The 19369-nt window shown below is 35.5% G+C and overlaps 2 protein-coding genes across 3 annotated transcripts in view; one reads left to right on the top strand and one right to left on the bottom strand.

Annotated features, from left to right (window-relative positions):
• Nucleotides 1-1173: 1173 nt before the first annotated feature.
• LOC128260287 (protein enhancer of rudimentary) lies at nt 1174-3468 on the bottom strand. Its single transcript, XM_052993151.1, has 3 exons — nt 3310-3468; nt 2794-2863; nt 1174-1768 (listed from the first exon to the last, which is right to left on the bottom strand). Exon 3 carries the CDS (start codon nt 1760-1762, stop codon nt 1448-1450), a length of 315 nt encoding a protein of 104 aa, XP_052849111.1. The 5' UTR covers nt 1763-1768; nt 2794-2863; nt 3310-3468; the 3' UTR covers nt 1174-1447.
• An 859-nt stretch (nt 3469-4327) lies between these two features.
• LOC128260272 (eye-specific diacylglycerol kinase) overlaps nt 4328-19369 on the top strand; it is a 130594-nt gene continuing 115552 nt past the window's right edge. For both annotated transcript variants that reach the window (XM_052993117.1, XM_052993116.1), the window contains exons 1-3: nt 4328-4945; nt 5616-5878; nt 15163-15168. In XM_052993117.1, the coding sequence (XP_052849077.1) occupies nt 4916-4945; nt 5616-5878; nt 15163-15168 (299 nt within the window). In that variant the 5' untranslated portion in view covers nt 4328-4915. The remainder of the gene's footprint in view (nt 4946-5615; nt 5879-15162; nt 15169-19369) is intronic.

Raw genomic sequence — 19369 nt, 5'->3', positions numbered from 1 at the left:
AAGGGAAAATTAAAAGAACATTTCTAGCTGAAACATACAAATATGGTTATTTAAAATATGTTTTCCCATTCACAGACCAAGTTTTATATAAATTTCATATAAATAGATTGGGCATATAGTATGCAAATACCGCTTTTTTACCTCGACTAGTTATAAATATATAATGCCAGGGCTATTGTTCATGAATCTACTTTAGAACTGAAATAATGGTTAACTAAGCAGCATCTATGTGGTCGATACCTATATAAATCGTTCGCTCTGCTGACGGCTAGTATATATTAAAACAAAACGCCGACGTGGGGCTAATTAAATATCGCACGCCAAGTTCAATGCAGCGCAGCCAACCGATTCCGCAAACCCAACCCAAGATCGTATCGGATCGTATGGGATTGGATAGCCGATAGCCGGTAGCCTATTGCCGCCCCTTCCGCCTCAAGGTCATTTGGCATCCGCGGCCAAAGGTTCTGTTTTGCTTAAACTGGCCATAAAAACGACTCAAACCCATAGGTGGTGTGGATAATCGGGGTTTTACAGCCCGTCAGTTGGGAACAAAAATATCGTGAAAACCTTTTAGCTTTATTTGACTTCATCCGAATTGAGTGGCGTTTTCATTTGCTGTTATTGGAAAGCGGGGTTTTCGTGTGGGTTGCTAAATACCTAAATATCGACAGCTGAATGGGCTGACATTGATTGAAATGCTTACAATTGTCTTTATAATTTAAGTGATGGGAGCCCGTTTAAGCGTTATAATTGATTAGTTTATCTCGACATTAATTCGTATACTAAATTTAGCAGATATAACAAAAATATGCTTAAGGATGGCAGCTATAGAAATCAAAAGTTTTGACTCAAGCAAAAAAGAAAACAAGAAAGCATTTGTGTATTTTAAAATTTGAAAAGTGGCAGAAATGTGAATGTGAATGCTTAAACTAACTAAAAATGGTTCTTTGATTTTAAAAGAGTAAAGTAAAGTTTTCCTGACAGATCTTTCCATATAAATTAGTATATTTGATATCCCGACGAGTTTTATTATTCGAAATTCTGTAGACTAAAACTAGCATACGACACACACACACACACACCATACAAAAAAAAAACTTGCCATTAGTTTGCTAGCTACAAGAATACTATATCCAAAACAATGAACTTGGTCAATCCATTCAAAACACACAGTTGTCAGTTGGGTGTATATACATTATATTAGCAGGTTACAACTTTAAAGTAAGTTCTCCATTTCTAAGTTAAACAGTTTCTCGTTCTCTTTGTGTTGCATTGTTGCATTGTTTTCAGCTAACCGCAGTTTTTTGTAATGTGGGTGTTGTGATCAGCAGTGTTCCCCCATTCAGTTTCACGTGTTCTAGTGTTCTGGTGTTCTAGTGTTCTGGTGTCGTGGTGTCCTCGTTACTTGACACATCTCCTCAGTGTATCGTCGGCTTATTTGGTATTCTTAGGCATTGGGACTAAAGGCCGCCTGGCGGAGCAGCACATAGATCTTCTCCTTGATCCAGTCCTTGTTGTAAGGGGCGTAAGTGTTGGTGCTCTTCTGGTACACCATGCAGCTGATGTCCATCAGTGTGTCGATAAAGTCGAACAGCTGGCTGATGTCGTAAGTGATGGTCGGGGTGTTCGGATTGCGGCGCTTCAGGTGCTCCTCATAGATCTTGCAGACGCCCTCCATGCACTCGTTCACGCTCTCGTAGTCGCAGTAGGTGCGGGTCTCCGGACGAGCACCCGGCTGAACCAGTAGGATTGTATGCGACATGATGATCTGCAAGCCAAAGACCGTAGAATTAATAAATATTCTATTCGAAATACCATACTTTTAGGAGGTAGCCAACCTGCCTCCTATATTTTCGTTCAGTTAACTGATAATACAAGTTTATTTTTCTATAGATTTAGCTGCCTAGACAATTCCCACTGGGATACTTGATAGCAAATAAGATTTGTTTAACTTCAAACGTTTGTTTACAGTTGAAATTCAAATATCAATATCAGTTATTGCTGAGTTTACAAGAAATTTTGCATTGGTTTGTATACGACATGATGATCTGCAAGCCAAAGACCGTAGAAATAATAAATATTCCAGTCGCAATACAATACTTGTTAGGACGCCGCCTCTATTTTAGTTCAGTTCACTGATAAACCTCACGATGCATATAATCTTACGATAAATAGTCAACTTTTTGTTTATAAGGCTAGTTGAAGAAGAATTTCTGTAAATTAAGCATTTGTTTACAGTTGACATCCAATTTCTGCCTAAGAAATGCAAATATCAATTTCAGTTCTTGCTGAGTTTACACAAATTTTTGCATTGGAATAAAAACAATTTGATGGTCCGCATCTAAGTTAAAATTCTTTTGTGGGCCAGATAATAGAAATGAATTATATATATTTCATAAGTATTTACATACACATATGGGTTATATGAGCTTTTAAAATAAAAACTTAGTCATACTTTTATTGAAACATCTTTTGCTGTCGATGTCGGATGCGAAACTTTCGCAATATCCAAAGATAAATTAGGGTATAAGCACTTGGATGTGTGCAAAAACTGGAAATATATTAAATATAGTTATGGAATACAACTAAATAACCTTAACAAAGTGTTGTATACATTTGTCCTAACTTTGACAAAGCAAAACTGAAAATATGATGACTGTTAAGCACATTACTGTAGACACTAAGTAAAAAAGTGTTAGGGGTCACCGTTTTTATATCAGTTAAATATTAGCTTATCTACATATGCTTGTTCATGTTTTGGCTATTTTTTAAACAAAAATTGCAATCACTTACTTTTTGTATGAAGTTATATGAAGTCCAATGAATTCCGAGACTTTTGGCGTTATTTTATTTTTCGCCAATTCTGAAAAAGATGAAAAATCTCAATTAGATATTATTTAAATCATTAAAACAGAAGAAAGCCAACGAAAAATTAGGAATTTCTTGCAACGCATCGCTCCATCTCGCTCGCACCCCCACGGGCACAAAACACTCACATACATGTGCGGGCCAATTTGCAATTGTCGAAGTAAAATGCCGGCCACCAAAAAAAGAATTCAACTTTGAAGTTAGGAAAATCATTGGCTAACCGGGAAATTGTGATATTTTCATATTCACTGGCTTATTTTGCCGCTTTAGTAAAACACAAAGATTTAGACGCGCGCACACACATACACACACACACACGACCCTTACAGTTGCCGCCGCGTGTGTGTAAGTTACTATATTCCTAATTGTTTTTTTCTTTTTGCCGATTTTACGCTTTATATTTACGTGAAGCTAATAGCTTTCGCCTGTTGTTACACTCACCCGTCTAACAGCTATGAACTTATGTTGATTCGAGACGGCGATTCAGTAAATTCAACGCTTGCTCGCGTTTTTCTTTTTTTTGATTCAGTGCGTCCAGTGCTGGAAAACGAGCGCGGTGTCAGTGCTGCGAGACGAACGGTGCCGCTTGAGATGGTCGCTTGACTCTCCGTGACTTACTTATCGGCAGTTAACGATAAGTGACCAGAATATTTAATAGGAATTTATTGTTATATATATGTTAACAAAAAATCTCACAAAGCTTTTCTAGAATTCAAAATGTTTCTTCTATCAAAATGCTACTACAATAATGACAAAAGCTGCGATAGCTTAAATTTATGATTTTAAAGCAGTTCTTTTTTCCAATTTAACTTGATACAAAACATTATTGTACTTTATAGCTCGCCTAAATATAAATTATGTACAAGTTTATGGGTAATCATTTTGATAGTTTTCACTGGTTTACCAACTATAAATGTTGTTAAAACATCCTTTACCAGCCTTAGCCTAAACAGTTAATTTAAGGTGCGCTAATTATTTCCTTAAATGAAATCCAAGCGGATTTTAATATAGTGTTAAAACTATAGATAATGACGTTCCCAATGATAAATTGTTATTTTAAATTCTCGTTCGCATGGTATGAACAGGCTCAATAACAAACTTAAGTAGAGCAATTAAAATTAGCATTATCGTAACGTAAGTGAATATTTAGTATTAAAAAATATATTTACATATTGTTTTGATATTTTACTTTTTTATTTGAGTATTTCTATTTTGTGTTTCATAACATAATTTCTTGACTAGCTAAAAACCTGCCTTTCACAAAATATAAATGAAATAAATAAAGTTACCCTCGTGATTGTGAAAATCGGCAACAGTTATCGCCCATCGCTAACTCTTTCAGTCTGGCCACCTCGTTCCCAGCCCAGCGTTGCCAGACAGCGGCAAACGCCGATCCAACTGGCCACCAGCTGTTTGATCTCAATTGGACCAATTGGAAGAGCGCGGTGACGCGGGCAGCGCAGTCAACGTCGGCAGCGCGATCGGCAAAGACATCAACAAAAAAAAAAAGCAAAATCTCCTCTCAATTTTATTTACGTGCTTTTTGTTTTAGTGAAAAGTGAAGGCGCAGCCGCAGCAGCCCGCATTTTCGCGTTCCTGTTAATTTGTTGTTATTTTCAATTGTGCAAGTGTCGTTCGTGTTTTTTGTTTTCTTGTTGTGTGCGTCTCAAATTAAAGCAAAAGTTAAGATAAAATAAATAAAAAGAAAAGTAAATACATAAACAACTGAAATATTGAATAAAAAAGCGAAAAATATAGATAAATTAAGTATATAACAAATAAGTCATAAAGTCGACTAAACAATAAAGAAAACGCAAACGATAATTCAATAACAAAAGTGGAAAAAGTAGCTCCAAAAAGGCAGTCAAATAAGAAAACACAAATCCAACCAACGCGACGCACGCGTGTCCAAATTGCCTCTTCTTCTTGTACTTCGTTCTTTCTACACACATACATATTTATTCATGTGTGGGTGTTGTATCTGTCTTTCTTGTGCATTTTATTTGATTTGTTGCTCATCTTTTATCTTTGAAATCTCAAAACCCCAATGTTCTCAGCGGCCAATGGCAAAATCAAGGTAAACAGGGTGCTTTTTAAAGTTTCCCACTATTAAATAGGGTATAAGCTTAATTTAAAATGGTTCGTAAATCCATTGTTTATTTACTTATTAAGTTTAAGGCTTACTTCCCTTTTATGAAGTTTTATTATAACAAATGGATTTCTGATTTTTTAGTCAGCATTTATCTTTATCTCGAATACTCATAAACAAAAATATATTAAACAATATTGAAATTTAAGAAAGTTTATGTATGTATATTATTTAAAGTCTACTTTAATTAAAAATGTTTTTTTTTATTAAATAAATCATAAAGTGATAATACAAATGGTAACGGTTGGGTATTTATTAGATGTGTAATTAATCGTGAACTATTTATTATAATATAGTAAGTATTAAGGGTGAAAATTAAAAATGTTTTGTCAATTAATAAAAATGATATAGGTTAGATAGTTTTACTATCTATTACAAAAAATAATGCACATAATTTGATTTTATAAAAATCAAATACATTCTTGAATGTAAATACATACATAAACAGAAAAGTGTTTCAGTTGAAAATATTTAAAAGAGGAAAATTGTAAGTTAAAAATTCTAAAAAAATAAATATACTGTAGTTCCTTTTATTCTTAAGAAGCTATTTATTGTGCGAAACTGACTGATAACCACTTCGAAATATATATCCTTACAGTTACCTCCCGAGGATGCTGTTTTGGTGACCTCACCGCTGCGCTGTCTGTTAAACGGTCCATTTCGCGATCTGCATTTCAACGTCAGCGATCACCGCATAATTCCCGTTCACGATGTCGTTTTTCTAGACGACTTTGAACGCAACGTGAAACCTTTGATCTACCGCCCTGTGACGTCAGAGGTCGCTGTAGCTGACTCTGCCAACGTTGACGTCGATGCAACACCGGCAGAGAAGCAGCAGCGGAGCTTCTCTTCAATCAGCAGGTGAGTCACATCGTAAGGGTGCGAAAGAGACAGCGATCGATATCGATCGCGGCCTTGAACTTGTTTCCATTTTGTATGCCCCATTGCCAATTGGGATTGAAAGAGAGTGAGAGAGACGGAATGTGAACTAATTCGAATTTCTGAATGGAGATTTTATTGAGCCTTATAACGTATGATTCAAATATAATAAATTCTATTCTATTAAAATTTGAATTTCCTCACATGTTTTTGGAATTGTAATTTTTATAAAAATTCTATAATATTAACTGTCTTTGACATTAATTGTCTTATGGATAAATAAATGTATATAAACTATGAATATTTAATAAATCCGATACAAAGTGCATTATATTTAAGCTAGCATTACATTTCGAGTATTTAAATTTAATCTTATTAAAATCGTATTATGAATACGGTATTGTTTTATTTATCGATTCTAATCAGTTGAATAACCGTCAGTAACCAAGTCAACGAACAGCATTCGAAGCGACTAAGTCCTAATGCAGAATAAACATAGTATAAATATAAATCCACACAGCCAAAAGAGGTAGCACAAAAAAATATAACAATAATCATTGTTAGGTCAGTCGTGTGTTAAGCGCCAATAGAAATGCAAAACAATTAAGCGGGATGGAGTCAAACACAAAAACCGGCGAACAAAACACTCGTAAAGTGCAGCAACAAAAAAAACTATAAAAATGAGTAACAACAAACCAAAATAAATAAACACGCATAACGATTTTTTGATAAGAACGGACAGTGCGGGTCGGGACTATAAAGCTTAAATAGCCACAAAACGTTGAACTTTGCGGGGGAGGCCGTTTAACGATTAACAAAATATTTTTAGTTTGCATGAAAATAAATAAAAATTTAATTAATTCATGTACTTTAAGATAGGCCCTACAATTTGTTTGTATTTATTTTTTTGAAAATATCTTCTACACATATTTTCAAAACATTCAAAAAAACATAGCAAAACTATTACTAAGTCATATAGAATAGATGCACAGTTTTTGCACACCATTGATGTTTGTAATGATGATGTCTCACCACATCTGGGGCGCCCACTTTCTTATCACCGGAGAATATTCCTTACTTATCAGGCTCCCAAAGCAAACACTTTTCAAAAACAAGCGTTAAACAAGACAAATTATTACAGATGCCCAGACAATGGAGACTCGATAAAATACACATATTATATTTAGCAAACCATCTCTAAATATTAAATACATTTATTTTTTTAAACTAATTTTCGAATATTTATTTTATTTTATTTTAAAATAAATTAATTAATCTCGAATAATTGTTTCAAACTAATTGAAGTAAGAAAAGTAAAAATGATTATATTGCTGATATTATAGTCGTTGTTCAACGATTACAAACATTAACAAAATTTATTTTAAATGTGGTTTTAATTTTAATGGTTATAACAAAGTTTTGGATTTTTTTAGGTAGAACTCTAAAATGTTTGGACTCTTCTTCGGCTTTAAATCTTTCGAAAGTGACCACCAATTTGGCTGCCATTGAGATTTCTTGATTTTCCTGTTTCTTCCGCATGCTCTTGTTTGTCTTTTTCGATTCTTTCCGTTTGTTTGGCCAGAGATTTTTATTATGTACCATTGAAGGTTGTCTGAGCTGACACCTTTTCGGAGCTGTGTGTCTCGTGGTGCCTTAAACATTTTATTTTATTTTATTTTATTTTTATCACCTCACTGACCGTCGCCGGCTGTTTTCGTCACAGTTGCCGGCATAAGTTTCGTGCCCTTGGCAATGACCGTCGTCCACACGCTCCGCAAAAAGCCATTCATCACCAACCGACTTTGGGCGTTCGACACTGGTTTTTTTTTCACTCCCGTCTGCCGCATTATTATTAAATTACAAATTGAAATTGTCGCTAGTGCAACGACTTCAATTAATGTACATTAAAATAATTGGCAATGTGACCCCTGGACTGGAATCTTTTTGGTTATGACTCGCTAGCCATTCGGAAAACAATTGAATAACACCAATTGGGACTTTTGCGAAATGATGTCAAAGGAGGCGATTAATTGTTAGCCAGCGAAACAGATTTTAAGGTCATTTAATGCATTGCAATTTGAGGTAATCAGAGATTTTAATTATTTGCTTGGCCATTTGTCGTGCTGACAGATTAATGGCAGCTTTAGGTTAAATTTTTGTTTTTTTTTTCGCTTTTAGTGAGCTTTAATACGCTAAAGACGTTTTAGTTTGATTTAAAACATGTTATTTAGAAAGAGTTTATATGAATATGGTGTTTAGCATGCTGCAATACTCTTAAAACCCTTTTGAAAACAAGATTCTGTTCGCACATCCATTTTAAAAAATATATTAAGTTTTAATAAGTTTTTATTTTGTTAGCTAATATTTTTGAAAGTTTTTTTCTTAAGCCTTATGAGTCTTTTAGTGGTTTTTTAATTTGTCGTACTTTTAAGCGATATATTTGAGCTCAAAGCATGATTTCCAATCGTACAATTTTCATAATAGCATTTTCCACACAACCCAACTTAGTTTCCTTCCTTTATTTTCGCATTGTTTATTTTACAGTATTATTTTAAACAAATGTTCGGATAAATGCATAAAAATGTTGATATTCCCTGCCAGCTTTGGATGAGAAACAATTCCAGAGGCTCCGCGGCATTGAAATGGCTCATTAAATCGGGCTCGTTGCGGGCTCAGCTCATTTAAATTTTTTTATGGTTTTATGGGCTGCGCAAAAAAAAAAAAAAGGAAATAACAACAAAATGGGGAAGATGGTGCAAAATAAAGGGGAAACTGGCGGAAGCGCAGTGAAGCAGCCAAGCCAATAATTGTCAATAATTTCGCTACTGCCAACTAATAATATAATTGGCTGTTAGAAAATCACGCGAGCTTCAAAAATCAATAGAATAAAGCCGATGTAAGATCCAAGTGGAACAATTATTATACTAGACAAAGCTGTGAATGGCAAAGAAATCAATGTGTTATGACCAGCAACTAACTGATGATAGCTCTTAAGTTGTACGGTCTCTTGTTTGAGGTAAACCTGCCCAGTATTTCTGGTCTATTCTGAAAAAAAAGTGTAATCACAGAATCAAATGGCCAATCAATTTGTCCAATAGCCATGACAGCAAATAGTTTTAATCACAATTTAAGTAATACGAGCACTTGATTACCTCAATTGAGTAAGGCATTTCCTGCAGACGTGGCGAATTCGGATGTCACCCTGCCACCTTGCCACATGGCCACCTTTCCACCTGGCCACCTGTCCATTCCACTTATCAAAGGTGAGCAGCACGTGCAAAGGGCTTCCTTCCCATCGACACAATGTCGCCCCCGAAAATCGCTGACCCAATTCGGCATTATTTGCTTTTCTTGGGCCACTGTTGTTGCCTTTTGCAGGCAGAAATGTGGACAGAACAAAGCGAATCCACAGTGTTCTTGGAGTGACCGTCGTAGCCATACCCTGTACTATCAAGCGGGCAGGAAGTATGCACTACTTTCTTTGGTTGGAAAGGGTTCAATATTTAAGAACCTATTAATGCATTTTAGTTTGGTATGTTAGATTATTTGATGATTTTTATTCTCTTTAACATTTTTTTAAAGATTTTTTAATTTTAAAACCTAAATTATCAACAAGCTAAATTTCTAATATAATATTTGTTTTCCATGAAAGTAATCCCAAAAGCGTTGCAAAATAATAATTAAAGCAAATTATTAAAGTAAAATATATGTATATTTTTGACAGAAACTAATTATTTTATTTATTTAATTATTATAGTAAGAAATATTAATATTAAAAGAACTGCATATATTAACATGAAAAAAATCAAATGTATACTTTCAAATATTATGAAGATATTAGATAATATAAGAAACAATTTTGGTCTTATTTTTTATTATGTGAGTAAGATAAAACCATTAAACTAAAAGCGTAATATTTTCAATAATATTTCTAGTAATATGAGCTATTATTGGAGAGTACTTAATGGTCGAAAGGCGGTTTCGCCGCGATTTTGAGCAGACCCTAATTGAATTAGCCATTTGAGACGTGGCCAGCACCTCTGGCTAAGGTCTCGCGATGTGAAGCCCCAGCAAGTCTTTGGACTTGTGTTCCAATTGCCAATTGCCAATCGCAGACAAACCAACGCGCTTTCGTCGCCAATTGCAGTTTTGAGTGCGTTCGGTGCAAGTCTCTACGTTTTTGGGTGCGACAAAAAGTCTAAAACAATTCGCAAATCGCGTGTGACAATTATTGGATATAAACAGCTCTGTAGCTTCTATTTTTTGCAAGTGCTTTCTATTTGATTTGTATTTGATTGAAGCAAAAGAAACGTTATAAAACCATGCCGGAGCGGAGCATCAGTCAGCGGGATCTCGACGAGATTGAGATCGAGAGCGACGAGGAGGAAGAGGAACTGGAGCAGGGCGTGGGTCTGCCGGTGCAGTCCACCCGGAATCGTCGGAATCGCGGTTCCTCCGAATCCCCGGCCACATCGAGGGTTCGCAATCCCAGCAATGGAATGCAAAGTCGGGATAGGCAAAGGGAGCGGGAAAGGGAGAGGAGCAGGGAGCGATTCGGGAGCTCAAATGCCGCCGATGAGGCCCGCTTCTATGACGATGATGAGGGCCAGGACGAGGAGGACGAGGGCGACAGCGAGGAGGATATCGAAATGCTGGATTAGTGAGTACTCTACTGCGCATTAAAGTTTCCACTTCCACTTCCATTTCCACTTCCACGAATTATCCGCTTAGCCATCGTAATTCAATTAGGGTTTTGCCAGCATTTGGGGCTTCTTTCCTGGAATTATGAATTAAGGTTAGTTTGGATAATTTAAGCAACAGTTGTAGGAACGGTTACACAAGCAACTATTGTTCTTTCAGCTTATCTAATATAATGGGGAACATAAATCACTACCGTTTTGAAATCACCTATAAAGGTGTCGAAAAGTATGCAACAATATTTTTTAAGTCCAAAGATCACTTTTCAACACTCTTAATTAGAGATTTATACCACCTATATTTCATTTTAAAACCGCCACAGATTTATATGTTCATCGTAAATCTTTAAATATATATGCAGGGTTCCACAGTTTAAAGCTTTACATTTTTAATTTAACAATATAATAAAATTAAATTAAAATGTTGTTATTAAAAGAAACATTAATGTTTGTAATAAACTTTTTTCAATGGAGTGCAAATTATTAAATTAGGGAAGCTAGTTTTGTTTATCCAATCATGTTTTATATATGTTCTGATGATGATGCTTTGTTTCTGGTGGTTTTAGTTCACACGTCTTTAATTTAATTCCCAGTTGCCAAAAACTCTAGCCTTGTTTGACAACTCCCCGAACACTTCCCAAACTTTTCCACCATCCCCCGAAATTGCCAGTGAACTGAAGCCAAACTAACATTGCACTCAATTAATTCTTTATGCGGCTTAATTCCCATTACCTGTTGGTCCCGCACTGTGACCTTAAGCCATATTCTTTCGGAAGACAAGACACTTTAACCGAATTCGAATCGGTTTAACATGCCTAAAAAGCCTTTTGTTATTGCATTGCCTACAAAACGGGGCCGCAGGCGATTAGAAATGTTTCCAGTTTTGCGGTTTCGTTTGGCCAAAAAGCCGAAATGAATGTTGGCAGTCTCGGTCTCTGCATGTTTAGAAATTTATAAGGCAAAAGTCAGCAACTAAAAACTCAAACGAAGGTGGAGGGGTGGAGTTGGGCGTTGAAAAATAGTACCATCATTTCGAGAGCGCGCAAAGTGTATTTAATATTCTGGGAAAACTCTTAAGGTTAACCAGTAGCGACAGTAAAGTGAAAATTAAACAAAAATTTGCATTACATTTCTCACTTGCACAGACAATTGGAGATGATCAAAAGTAAATAAATATTTTAAGTTTTGTAGTTTATAAGCATGTAATGTTTTATATATATTAACGTTTTTTCAGAATTATTATTTAAGTAAGGATTATTTTCATTTTAGAATTGGTTAAATATTATTTTTAATTTGTTTGTTATTTGTAATTCCTTTATTTTTACACTTAACTCGGGACGAGGGGGTAATGTGTGTAGTTCGCCACCCCAAGTGTTCATTTCTAGCTATTTTATTGCAGTTCCTATTTCGCCAGCACCGGTTACACCAACCCATTTTCCGCGTTGCCCCGTTTTCCGACCCGCATTTTCATCAGCGGGATCCCTGTTGTTTCTGTCGCCGCCGTCCTTTTCGTCTCGCCTTTTTTGGTCTCACGTTTTTGTCAAGCTGTGGGCGCTTAATTAAAATTAATGAAGTACGTTGGCTTTTTATCCTTTTGATGGAGGTGTCAACCATTACCTGGATCAGCCGCACCAACTCTCCCCAACCCACCCCTTCGCCGTTTTTGAGGGGCTGTAAATATTTACAATTTTTGGTCACATTTCAAGTCAGTTAATTGTGCAGAAAATCAGACAGGTCCCTTACGCTAATGAAGATTGTGCGACACCATGTGTATTTGATCTATTAAATTATCGATTGCAAATAATAGCAATGTTAAAGCTCCACATGGAATGCCTTCGATATCACAAAAATCAAATTTCAACTTACGATAACACTACAAATATTAAATTCATTATTAAAGTAATAAAGTTGTATAATAAACTAATTGAGACAATACAAATTAATAATACAATATTACAATCAGACGATTTAAACATTAAATACAGCTAAAACAATTGGTATATGGCATGCGTAATATTCGCATTATTTTGACCGCATCTGTGAGCTCATCAATCCGTATGCCATTTTAATTACAATTTGGGGCAATTAATCATTTGTTTGTGAATGCAAATGAAATGGTAAAAGTTTGGGCCATTCTTCTAGCATAAATTTGCCCCTGATAAATTCAGTAAGCAAAAAGGGCGACGGTGACCTTTGACCCGACTAAGATAACAAATGAAATATGAATAAACATTTGAGTAAGTGCACAAAGAAGTGCGGCTTTTCCCCGGCACTCACCCAGCCGTCTGTGGAAACGGGAGCAATCCCCATTGACATGCCACAGAACTCATAAAACATTGGACAACTTTTCCAGTTGCAAGTGATGTGTGTGTGCATCGCCCTTCCATTCTTACACTTTTCCTGCTGTTTTGCCCCCGGCTGTCAAAAAGTTGCAGCCTGGCTTTAGTGCAGCGAAATTTTAGCATCTGTTTGGGAGCTGTCCGCCCTTCAGGATTTTCTGGTGCTGGTGCTGCACCTCTTAGCATGTCCCGAAAATCCCTGCCCCCAAAAGAAACAGAAAAAATCGTACGCAAAAATGCCACAAAAGCAGGCGTCCAACAAGGAGCAAAGAAATTTTTGCTCTGCATGTTGTCGGCAAAATTTTGTGCTTAGAAATTGTTTAAAACATTCAAGTTAAAGTTCAAGAGTTCAGGCTTCACAATCTTGGCATACACTCTATGAACTCTATGAAGTTTTGTCGCAAAGAGCGAAACAAAATGTATTGAAATTAAATCGAATTTATAATTTAAATTAAATGTTTGCAACACAAAAAGTTGGATAAGATAAATATTTTTTAAATAGGTTAAAAATCACTGCCAAGTAAAAAGTTCCTTAAATAGCTTTAATGTATGTTTTGGTGTCTAGAAATTATAGCAAAATTATTTTTTAGGATTTTATTAAATACATTTATTGGGTTTGGATTTCTCTGTTAATCATTAATTTTTAATTTTAATATATTTTGCATCGTTAAAAAAAGAATAATTGAAATTAAATACAATTGTATTTGGTTTACTTTTGGCTGAAACCAAAAATAAAATAAATACTAAAATAATATACAAAAATCATTTTCAAACCATTTTGGGGATGTTAAAAGGCTCGCTTTTTAGTGAGGGTATGAAATAGTTATGATAGTTGGAGGAGACCTGACTTATATCCCATGTTTTCCTCCTCGCCGACATTTCCGTGTGGTTCGGCAGTATCTGTGTGCTACTGTTTGTGCATGTGGGTGTGAGTATCTGTGAGTTTGCTTTTATTGCTGCCCCATAGCTGATCCTTTTTTGTGTGTGTGTGTTTTTTTTTTTGGGTTTCGCGTAGTTTGCGTCGCACTGAATCGCGCATTTTAGTGGCTTGCCAAAATATGTGATGCCTGCAGCGTCGTTTTAGCCGGAGAAAAGCAAGGTAGTTATGCTTATTACACACGCACACACACACACAGGAGGGTCTATGTATACCCCCACATATGTACACATTGCCGTTCCAGCTCAGACGATCCCCATTTCGAGGCAAAACCCTGAAAGTGCACCTATAAAGCAAGTCAGCACATACGCCGAACAACATTTTAGGGCAAATTGTCCAATGGCACAGAACAGGAGAATAAAAATATGAGTGCTGTATTGTGGGCAATAAGGATCAAAGCAAACGATACCCCTTAGGCTGCAAAGGTACATTTTCTTTAGTGTTAAATCTAACAAAAATAAAAGTTTAAATTTTTAAAAGATTATAAGGGAATAAACCATAAGAATTTGGAGTTTAAGTCCGTGGTAAATGTGCCAAGTTATGGGCTCTTAAAGTGCAGTTTTAGGTCACCTTTCTGCAAACTGTCACAGGCTTACAAGAATATGACATTATATTATTTAATTTTAGAGAATAAGACCAACAATATTATAAAAATGGGAAATCAACTCAATTGCCCAAGCTAAGAGATCTAATGCTGCCAATTTGGGTGACTTCTGCAACTCAGCCAAAAGTTAGAAAAACATGACATGAAGCTCGGTCAAAAAATTGACCATCATTAATCATTATTAGAGAATTATACTACAAATTTTTTAAGGGCGCAAGCTTTTTTGATGGATTCACTGAATATAAACACATACATTTACCAATTTCTGTGAATTCAGGGGTATTAATATACCCTTGTTCCGTGCTTCGCAATCGGGAATTTATTTTATTTGTCAAGCGCACCAGAGTTCCCTTTATTTCTTGTAACGTTGCTTAAGTCCGAAATTGCAGTTGATTGGTTTTCCAGTTTTGCTTTTATATATTTCTGTACTTACACACAATACATAATAAACTTGATAAAGCAACAAAGCGTTTAAAGTTTCACGTAATATCTCATTCAATTTAAAATGTTCTAAGAAGACGAAGAACGACAATTCCACATAATTTCATATTTTTTTCGATTGATACATTGAAATTGTGGCTTGTGGCGTATAGAAAGTAATGCCCTATCTACTTTAATATTGATTTTTTGATTTTATTTGTACCTTTTTTAACCTGTTTTCCGCCTTCTTTTCTTTTTTCTCATTGCAGCGATACGTGAGTACAACCAACATTTTTACGAACCTGTCGTTAAGCAGCCCCAAAAACAAAAGGCGGCGAACGAAAATATATGCTCACGTACATAAAACCACAAACATGCACATTACATCAGGTATTTACCATCCCGACAAGATTAATGCAGTTTAATGCGTTTGTGATACACGTTTTACTTGCTAACTTTATTGCTGGACTTAACGACTTTAAAATCCAATGCTGAATGTCACACAAAAAAAAAGGAAACAAAAAAGAATTGACCAATTAGTAATTCTGTTTTTGCGTTCGATTAATAAAGCATTACACGAATTGGGTGGGATTTAGTAGTTATTAAATTGAAACTAAAATTGATTGTATTACTAAATGGATAACAGTAAAAAAAGCTGTAAAACTCTGTGAATAATTTATTTGGGAAAGCGTTAGAAAAGAATGTGTAATTACATTGTTATACATATGATTAAAATTAAAATATATTATTCAGTGGGTATTAACAGTGAAAATGGTTAGCCTTCGTGTTATAAAATATTTCTCAATTTTAATAGCCTTAGATGGCACATTCCCAATTGAATTTTGCCGATAATACAAATTTTATTTTATTTACACATTGTTGTGTAATTAAAACCTTTTATAGAATTTCCAAAAAACCCTTATTTTGTGAAAACAGGTTCTTAACAAGGCAATCGGTTGGAATTTGCTTGTGCAAAATTCCAAAAAGTGTCGTAAGCTTCGTAATTGCTTCTAATTACCGACACTCACTTTGCTGGAATGCTCCGAGTGTCAACTTTAAACATTTTCAATGTCACAGACAAACAATGTTATTTGTCCTTGCCTGCCTGTCTATGCTTTATTTTTCCCGATCCTTCGCCCACTTTCTCCCGCTTTCTCCCTCCCCTTTTCACCATTTTTTCACCCCGCGGCAATCGCACGCATCGGTCCGACATGTATTCGTTTTGACAACCTTCCCACCTGGCACGACGTTTTGTCTGTCAACCATTGTAATCATATTTCGAACAGCAGTTAACCAGGTGGGAAAAGGGGCTGACGGGAAGGAGGGCAAGAAAGGAAAAGTGTGGAAAGCGGGAAAAAAGCACGTTTGTGCCGCAAGGAAATTTAACAAAAAAAATCTTTAGGAAAAAATGGATGGAATTTTTAAACCAGCAAGTTCAAAATGCTTTAAGCTGAAAAGGTTGTGAAAAAAACACATTTTAATCAAAAAGGCAAATCCCATTAAATAACAATTTCAAAATGTTTATTAAAAATATATATATGATCAATAGTTGAGGTAAATTGAGTGAGTTTTGTATCCCCAAAACATTAATTTTAAAGTATACAAAAGAGGAGCACAAAAGAGTTTTCAAAACCTAAACAGATATATGCGAAGTGTGATAATTAAGAACATAATTACTTTGTCGCATGTTAATTGCAATATAATTAAAACTGTCAACAGGACACGATATAATTGCTGACTATGCTCAGAAAAAAAATGTATAATGTGTACAATTTATTTAAAAGTAAGTAAGAAAATCTAACTTTTTAGGTCTTTTGCCTTAGCATCAAATCCCTTGCGGCATAAAAAAATTGTAGCCATAACGTTTCAATCAAAATTCTCAATCAATAATTACAGTTATCTCTTTTCGTGCCTTTTCCCACGGAATTGTGTCCCCTTTCTACTGATTTTCCATACACACAACGCACAAGACCCTTTCCGTTGTTGTACTCTGACTTTCTATGCACGTTACGCATACGCCTGGTGGACAACTCCCATTTTCTCAAACAAAATAACCTCTATTGTACGCAAAACGAAGGAAATAAGGGAACGGGTGCCGTTGGAGAAGTCGATTGTGCTCTTTCAGATGGGGAATGAAGAAGCATTTCGGGTAATATCCATATCCAAAGGACAACAACGAACGGAAGAGGCTGGTGGGTGAAATGTGAAATTGATATTGATATTATGCAATGTTGCTCCGCAATGAATCGAATCGTGGGGCAAAACGAAACGAAACGAAAAACTCAACGATGAGAGTTGATTTTACGAGCCTTAAACATGACACTGAAATGAACTTTTTAAAGGGTCTGGCAAGTGGATGTTCGGCAAATGCATACGCAGATTTTTATGACAGTTTGTTAGCAGCTTTTGAGGGTCGATTCCAATGAGCAATGAATGAGGAGAATTGTCAAAACTGATACCCGATAGTAAAAATATGCACCGGGTTTGGGTATGAAAATACCATTCGATGAAATACCAAAGGGGCCGATACATCAATGAGCAAAATTTGTATTTAAAAGGTACACTTTTGCACATTTATTGGAGTTGACGACAAAACGAAATGAAAAAGCGAGGCTTAAATGTATACGAAGTATTTTTTACCATTAAAAGGTAAGAACTGAAAACCTTTAAAAGTTAAAATTAGCGGGATAAACACAAAATAATAAACAAAAAGTTTTAAATCAACGTTAAAAAGGCAGTGTGACAGTGATTTTATAACCAAAAAAAAAACATCATCCTTCTGTCCTATCCTTATGATTTTTATATTGATTTATATTATATATATTATATTATTTATATTATATTGATTTTATATAACCTTTAATAAAACAGGGTACTTATTTAGTTGATCACCTGCCCATCGGGCTTGGCTGTACATTGTGTGAGGATTTTAAAACCAAACAGCATCCGTTCCATGAATAGAGGCAATCAAAATTCTCCGTTGGACATTTTTCCACGATTTTAGTTTTGCTGCAGTTTTTGGCTGCAATCTGTTGACGCATATCGGATATGCCCCCCCAATGATGACAGCGTTGATTTAATTTTCTCTTTGTCCACCGATGTTTGCCATCTAATTTACAATCGGATTTCGGATTGAGTTGCTTTTCGCACCCAACACTCATAGCACTCATAAATATGCTGATTTCGTGCTCCGAACTGAAATTTAATTTCGCCTGCGTGTAAGTCTCGGCTCTTTCCGCCTATCTCCGCTGTTTGTTTGTTAATAATGAAAACGTTTTAATATTTAATATTGCGCATACGACATGTTGCGCCATTTTGTGAAGCTTCTCAACATTGCCTGACATTTAAATGAATTTTCAATAATTTTGCTGTCGTTTGTCGATTTTTTTTTTTTTTTTTTTGTATATTTTGGCAGCCGATAGAGTTGCTGTTGTTGCGTTGGGAAAGTACCACCACCAACGAGCACTTAACGCCTAGAAAGGACCTTCGCACCCACATCCGCCCATTCCAGTCCCAATTTCAGTGGCGCAACCTACTGTCGAAAATGCCATTTGTGCAAATCTAATAAACAGCGAACCGCATTAAATTTGACAGTAAGGTGTGGGATTTTCAGGGTAGCATGTGTACAGGGAGAATCTTGTCTCAGGGCGAACATGTCAATTGAGGGCCGGAAAAGAGAATGGGGGCGGGAATGCGTCCTGGTGGGCGCCACAATGGCCCAACTTTCATTATAGCATCTGCAAAGAATCTTCTGGCAAAATTATTTTCGAATACCTCACATGATACCGTGTTTTCCAGTATAATTTCAAGTACATAACATTCGTAATTCAATTTATTTTAAAGGGTTTGTGTTTGAAAAAGAATACAATCAATTAAATATATTTTGCACTTAATGTTTATTTTTTTTTTTAATTTGTTAATGGGAGATATAATTGTGATTTAAATGTATTAAAGAATTTAATAATTCAGCTGATTTATATTCTCAAACTGCTATCCGAACTCAATTATTTTTCTTATAATTAAGTCTCAAAAAATGTAAATTTAAATTGAAAACAACGCAATAAGGATTTGTTTTTAAATTATAAACATTTTTAGCTTTATTATTTGTTGAATTTATTTAATTTTCTCACTTAGTTTACGCCTTTCAATACTTTATGTAGCAAACAGATGTATTTTCATAGAGTCTTTGAGAGGCTGTCGCATCTTGTGGCATAAATCACAACAGCCCCATGTCCGGGGCTAAAAAGCTGCCAAAGACAGCCGAGAGAAGGAAAAAAAAAGAACAGTGTTTTTTTCTCTCTAAAATCCTCCGTTAACTGGCGAATGTATGACATATTTCGCCTTTGGGATTTGCGGCCGAAGGACGCGTTTCGCTTTCGTTTTCGCATTCTCGCATCCGCATCCGCATCCGCATTTGCCATTTGCCGTTGACGTGTAGTTTAGGCCAAATTAACATATCACACAGGCCGCAGCGTC

The sequence above is a fragment of the Drosophila gunungcola genome (assembly GCF_025200985.1).
Source record: "Drosophila gunungcola strain Sukarami chromosome X unlocalized genomic scaffold, Dgunungcola_SK_2 000021F, whole genome shotgun sequence".
NCBI lineage: Eukaryota > Metazoa > Arthropoda > Insecta > Diptera > Drosophilidae > Drosophila > Drosophila gunungcola.
This window is presented reverse-complemented; position numbering and strand designations above follow the sequence as displayed.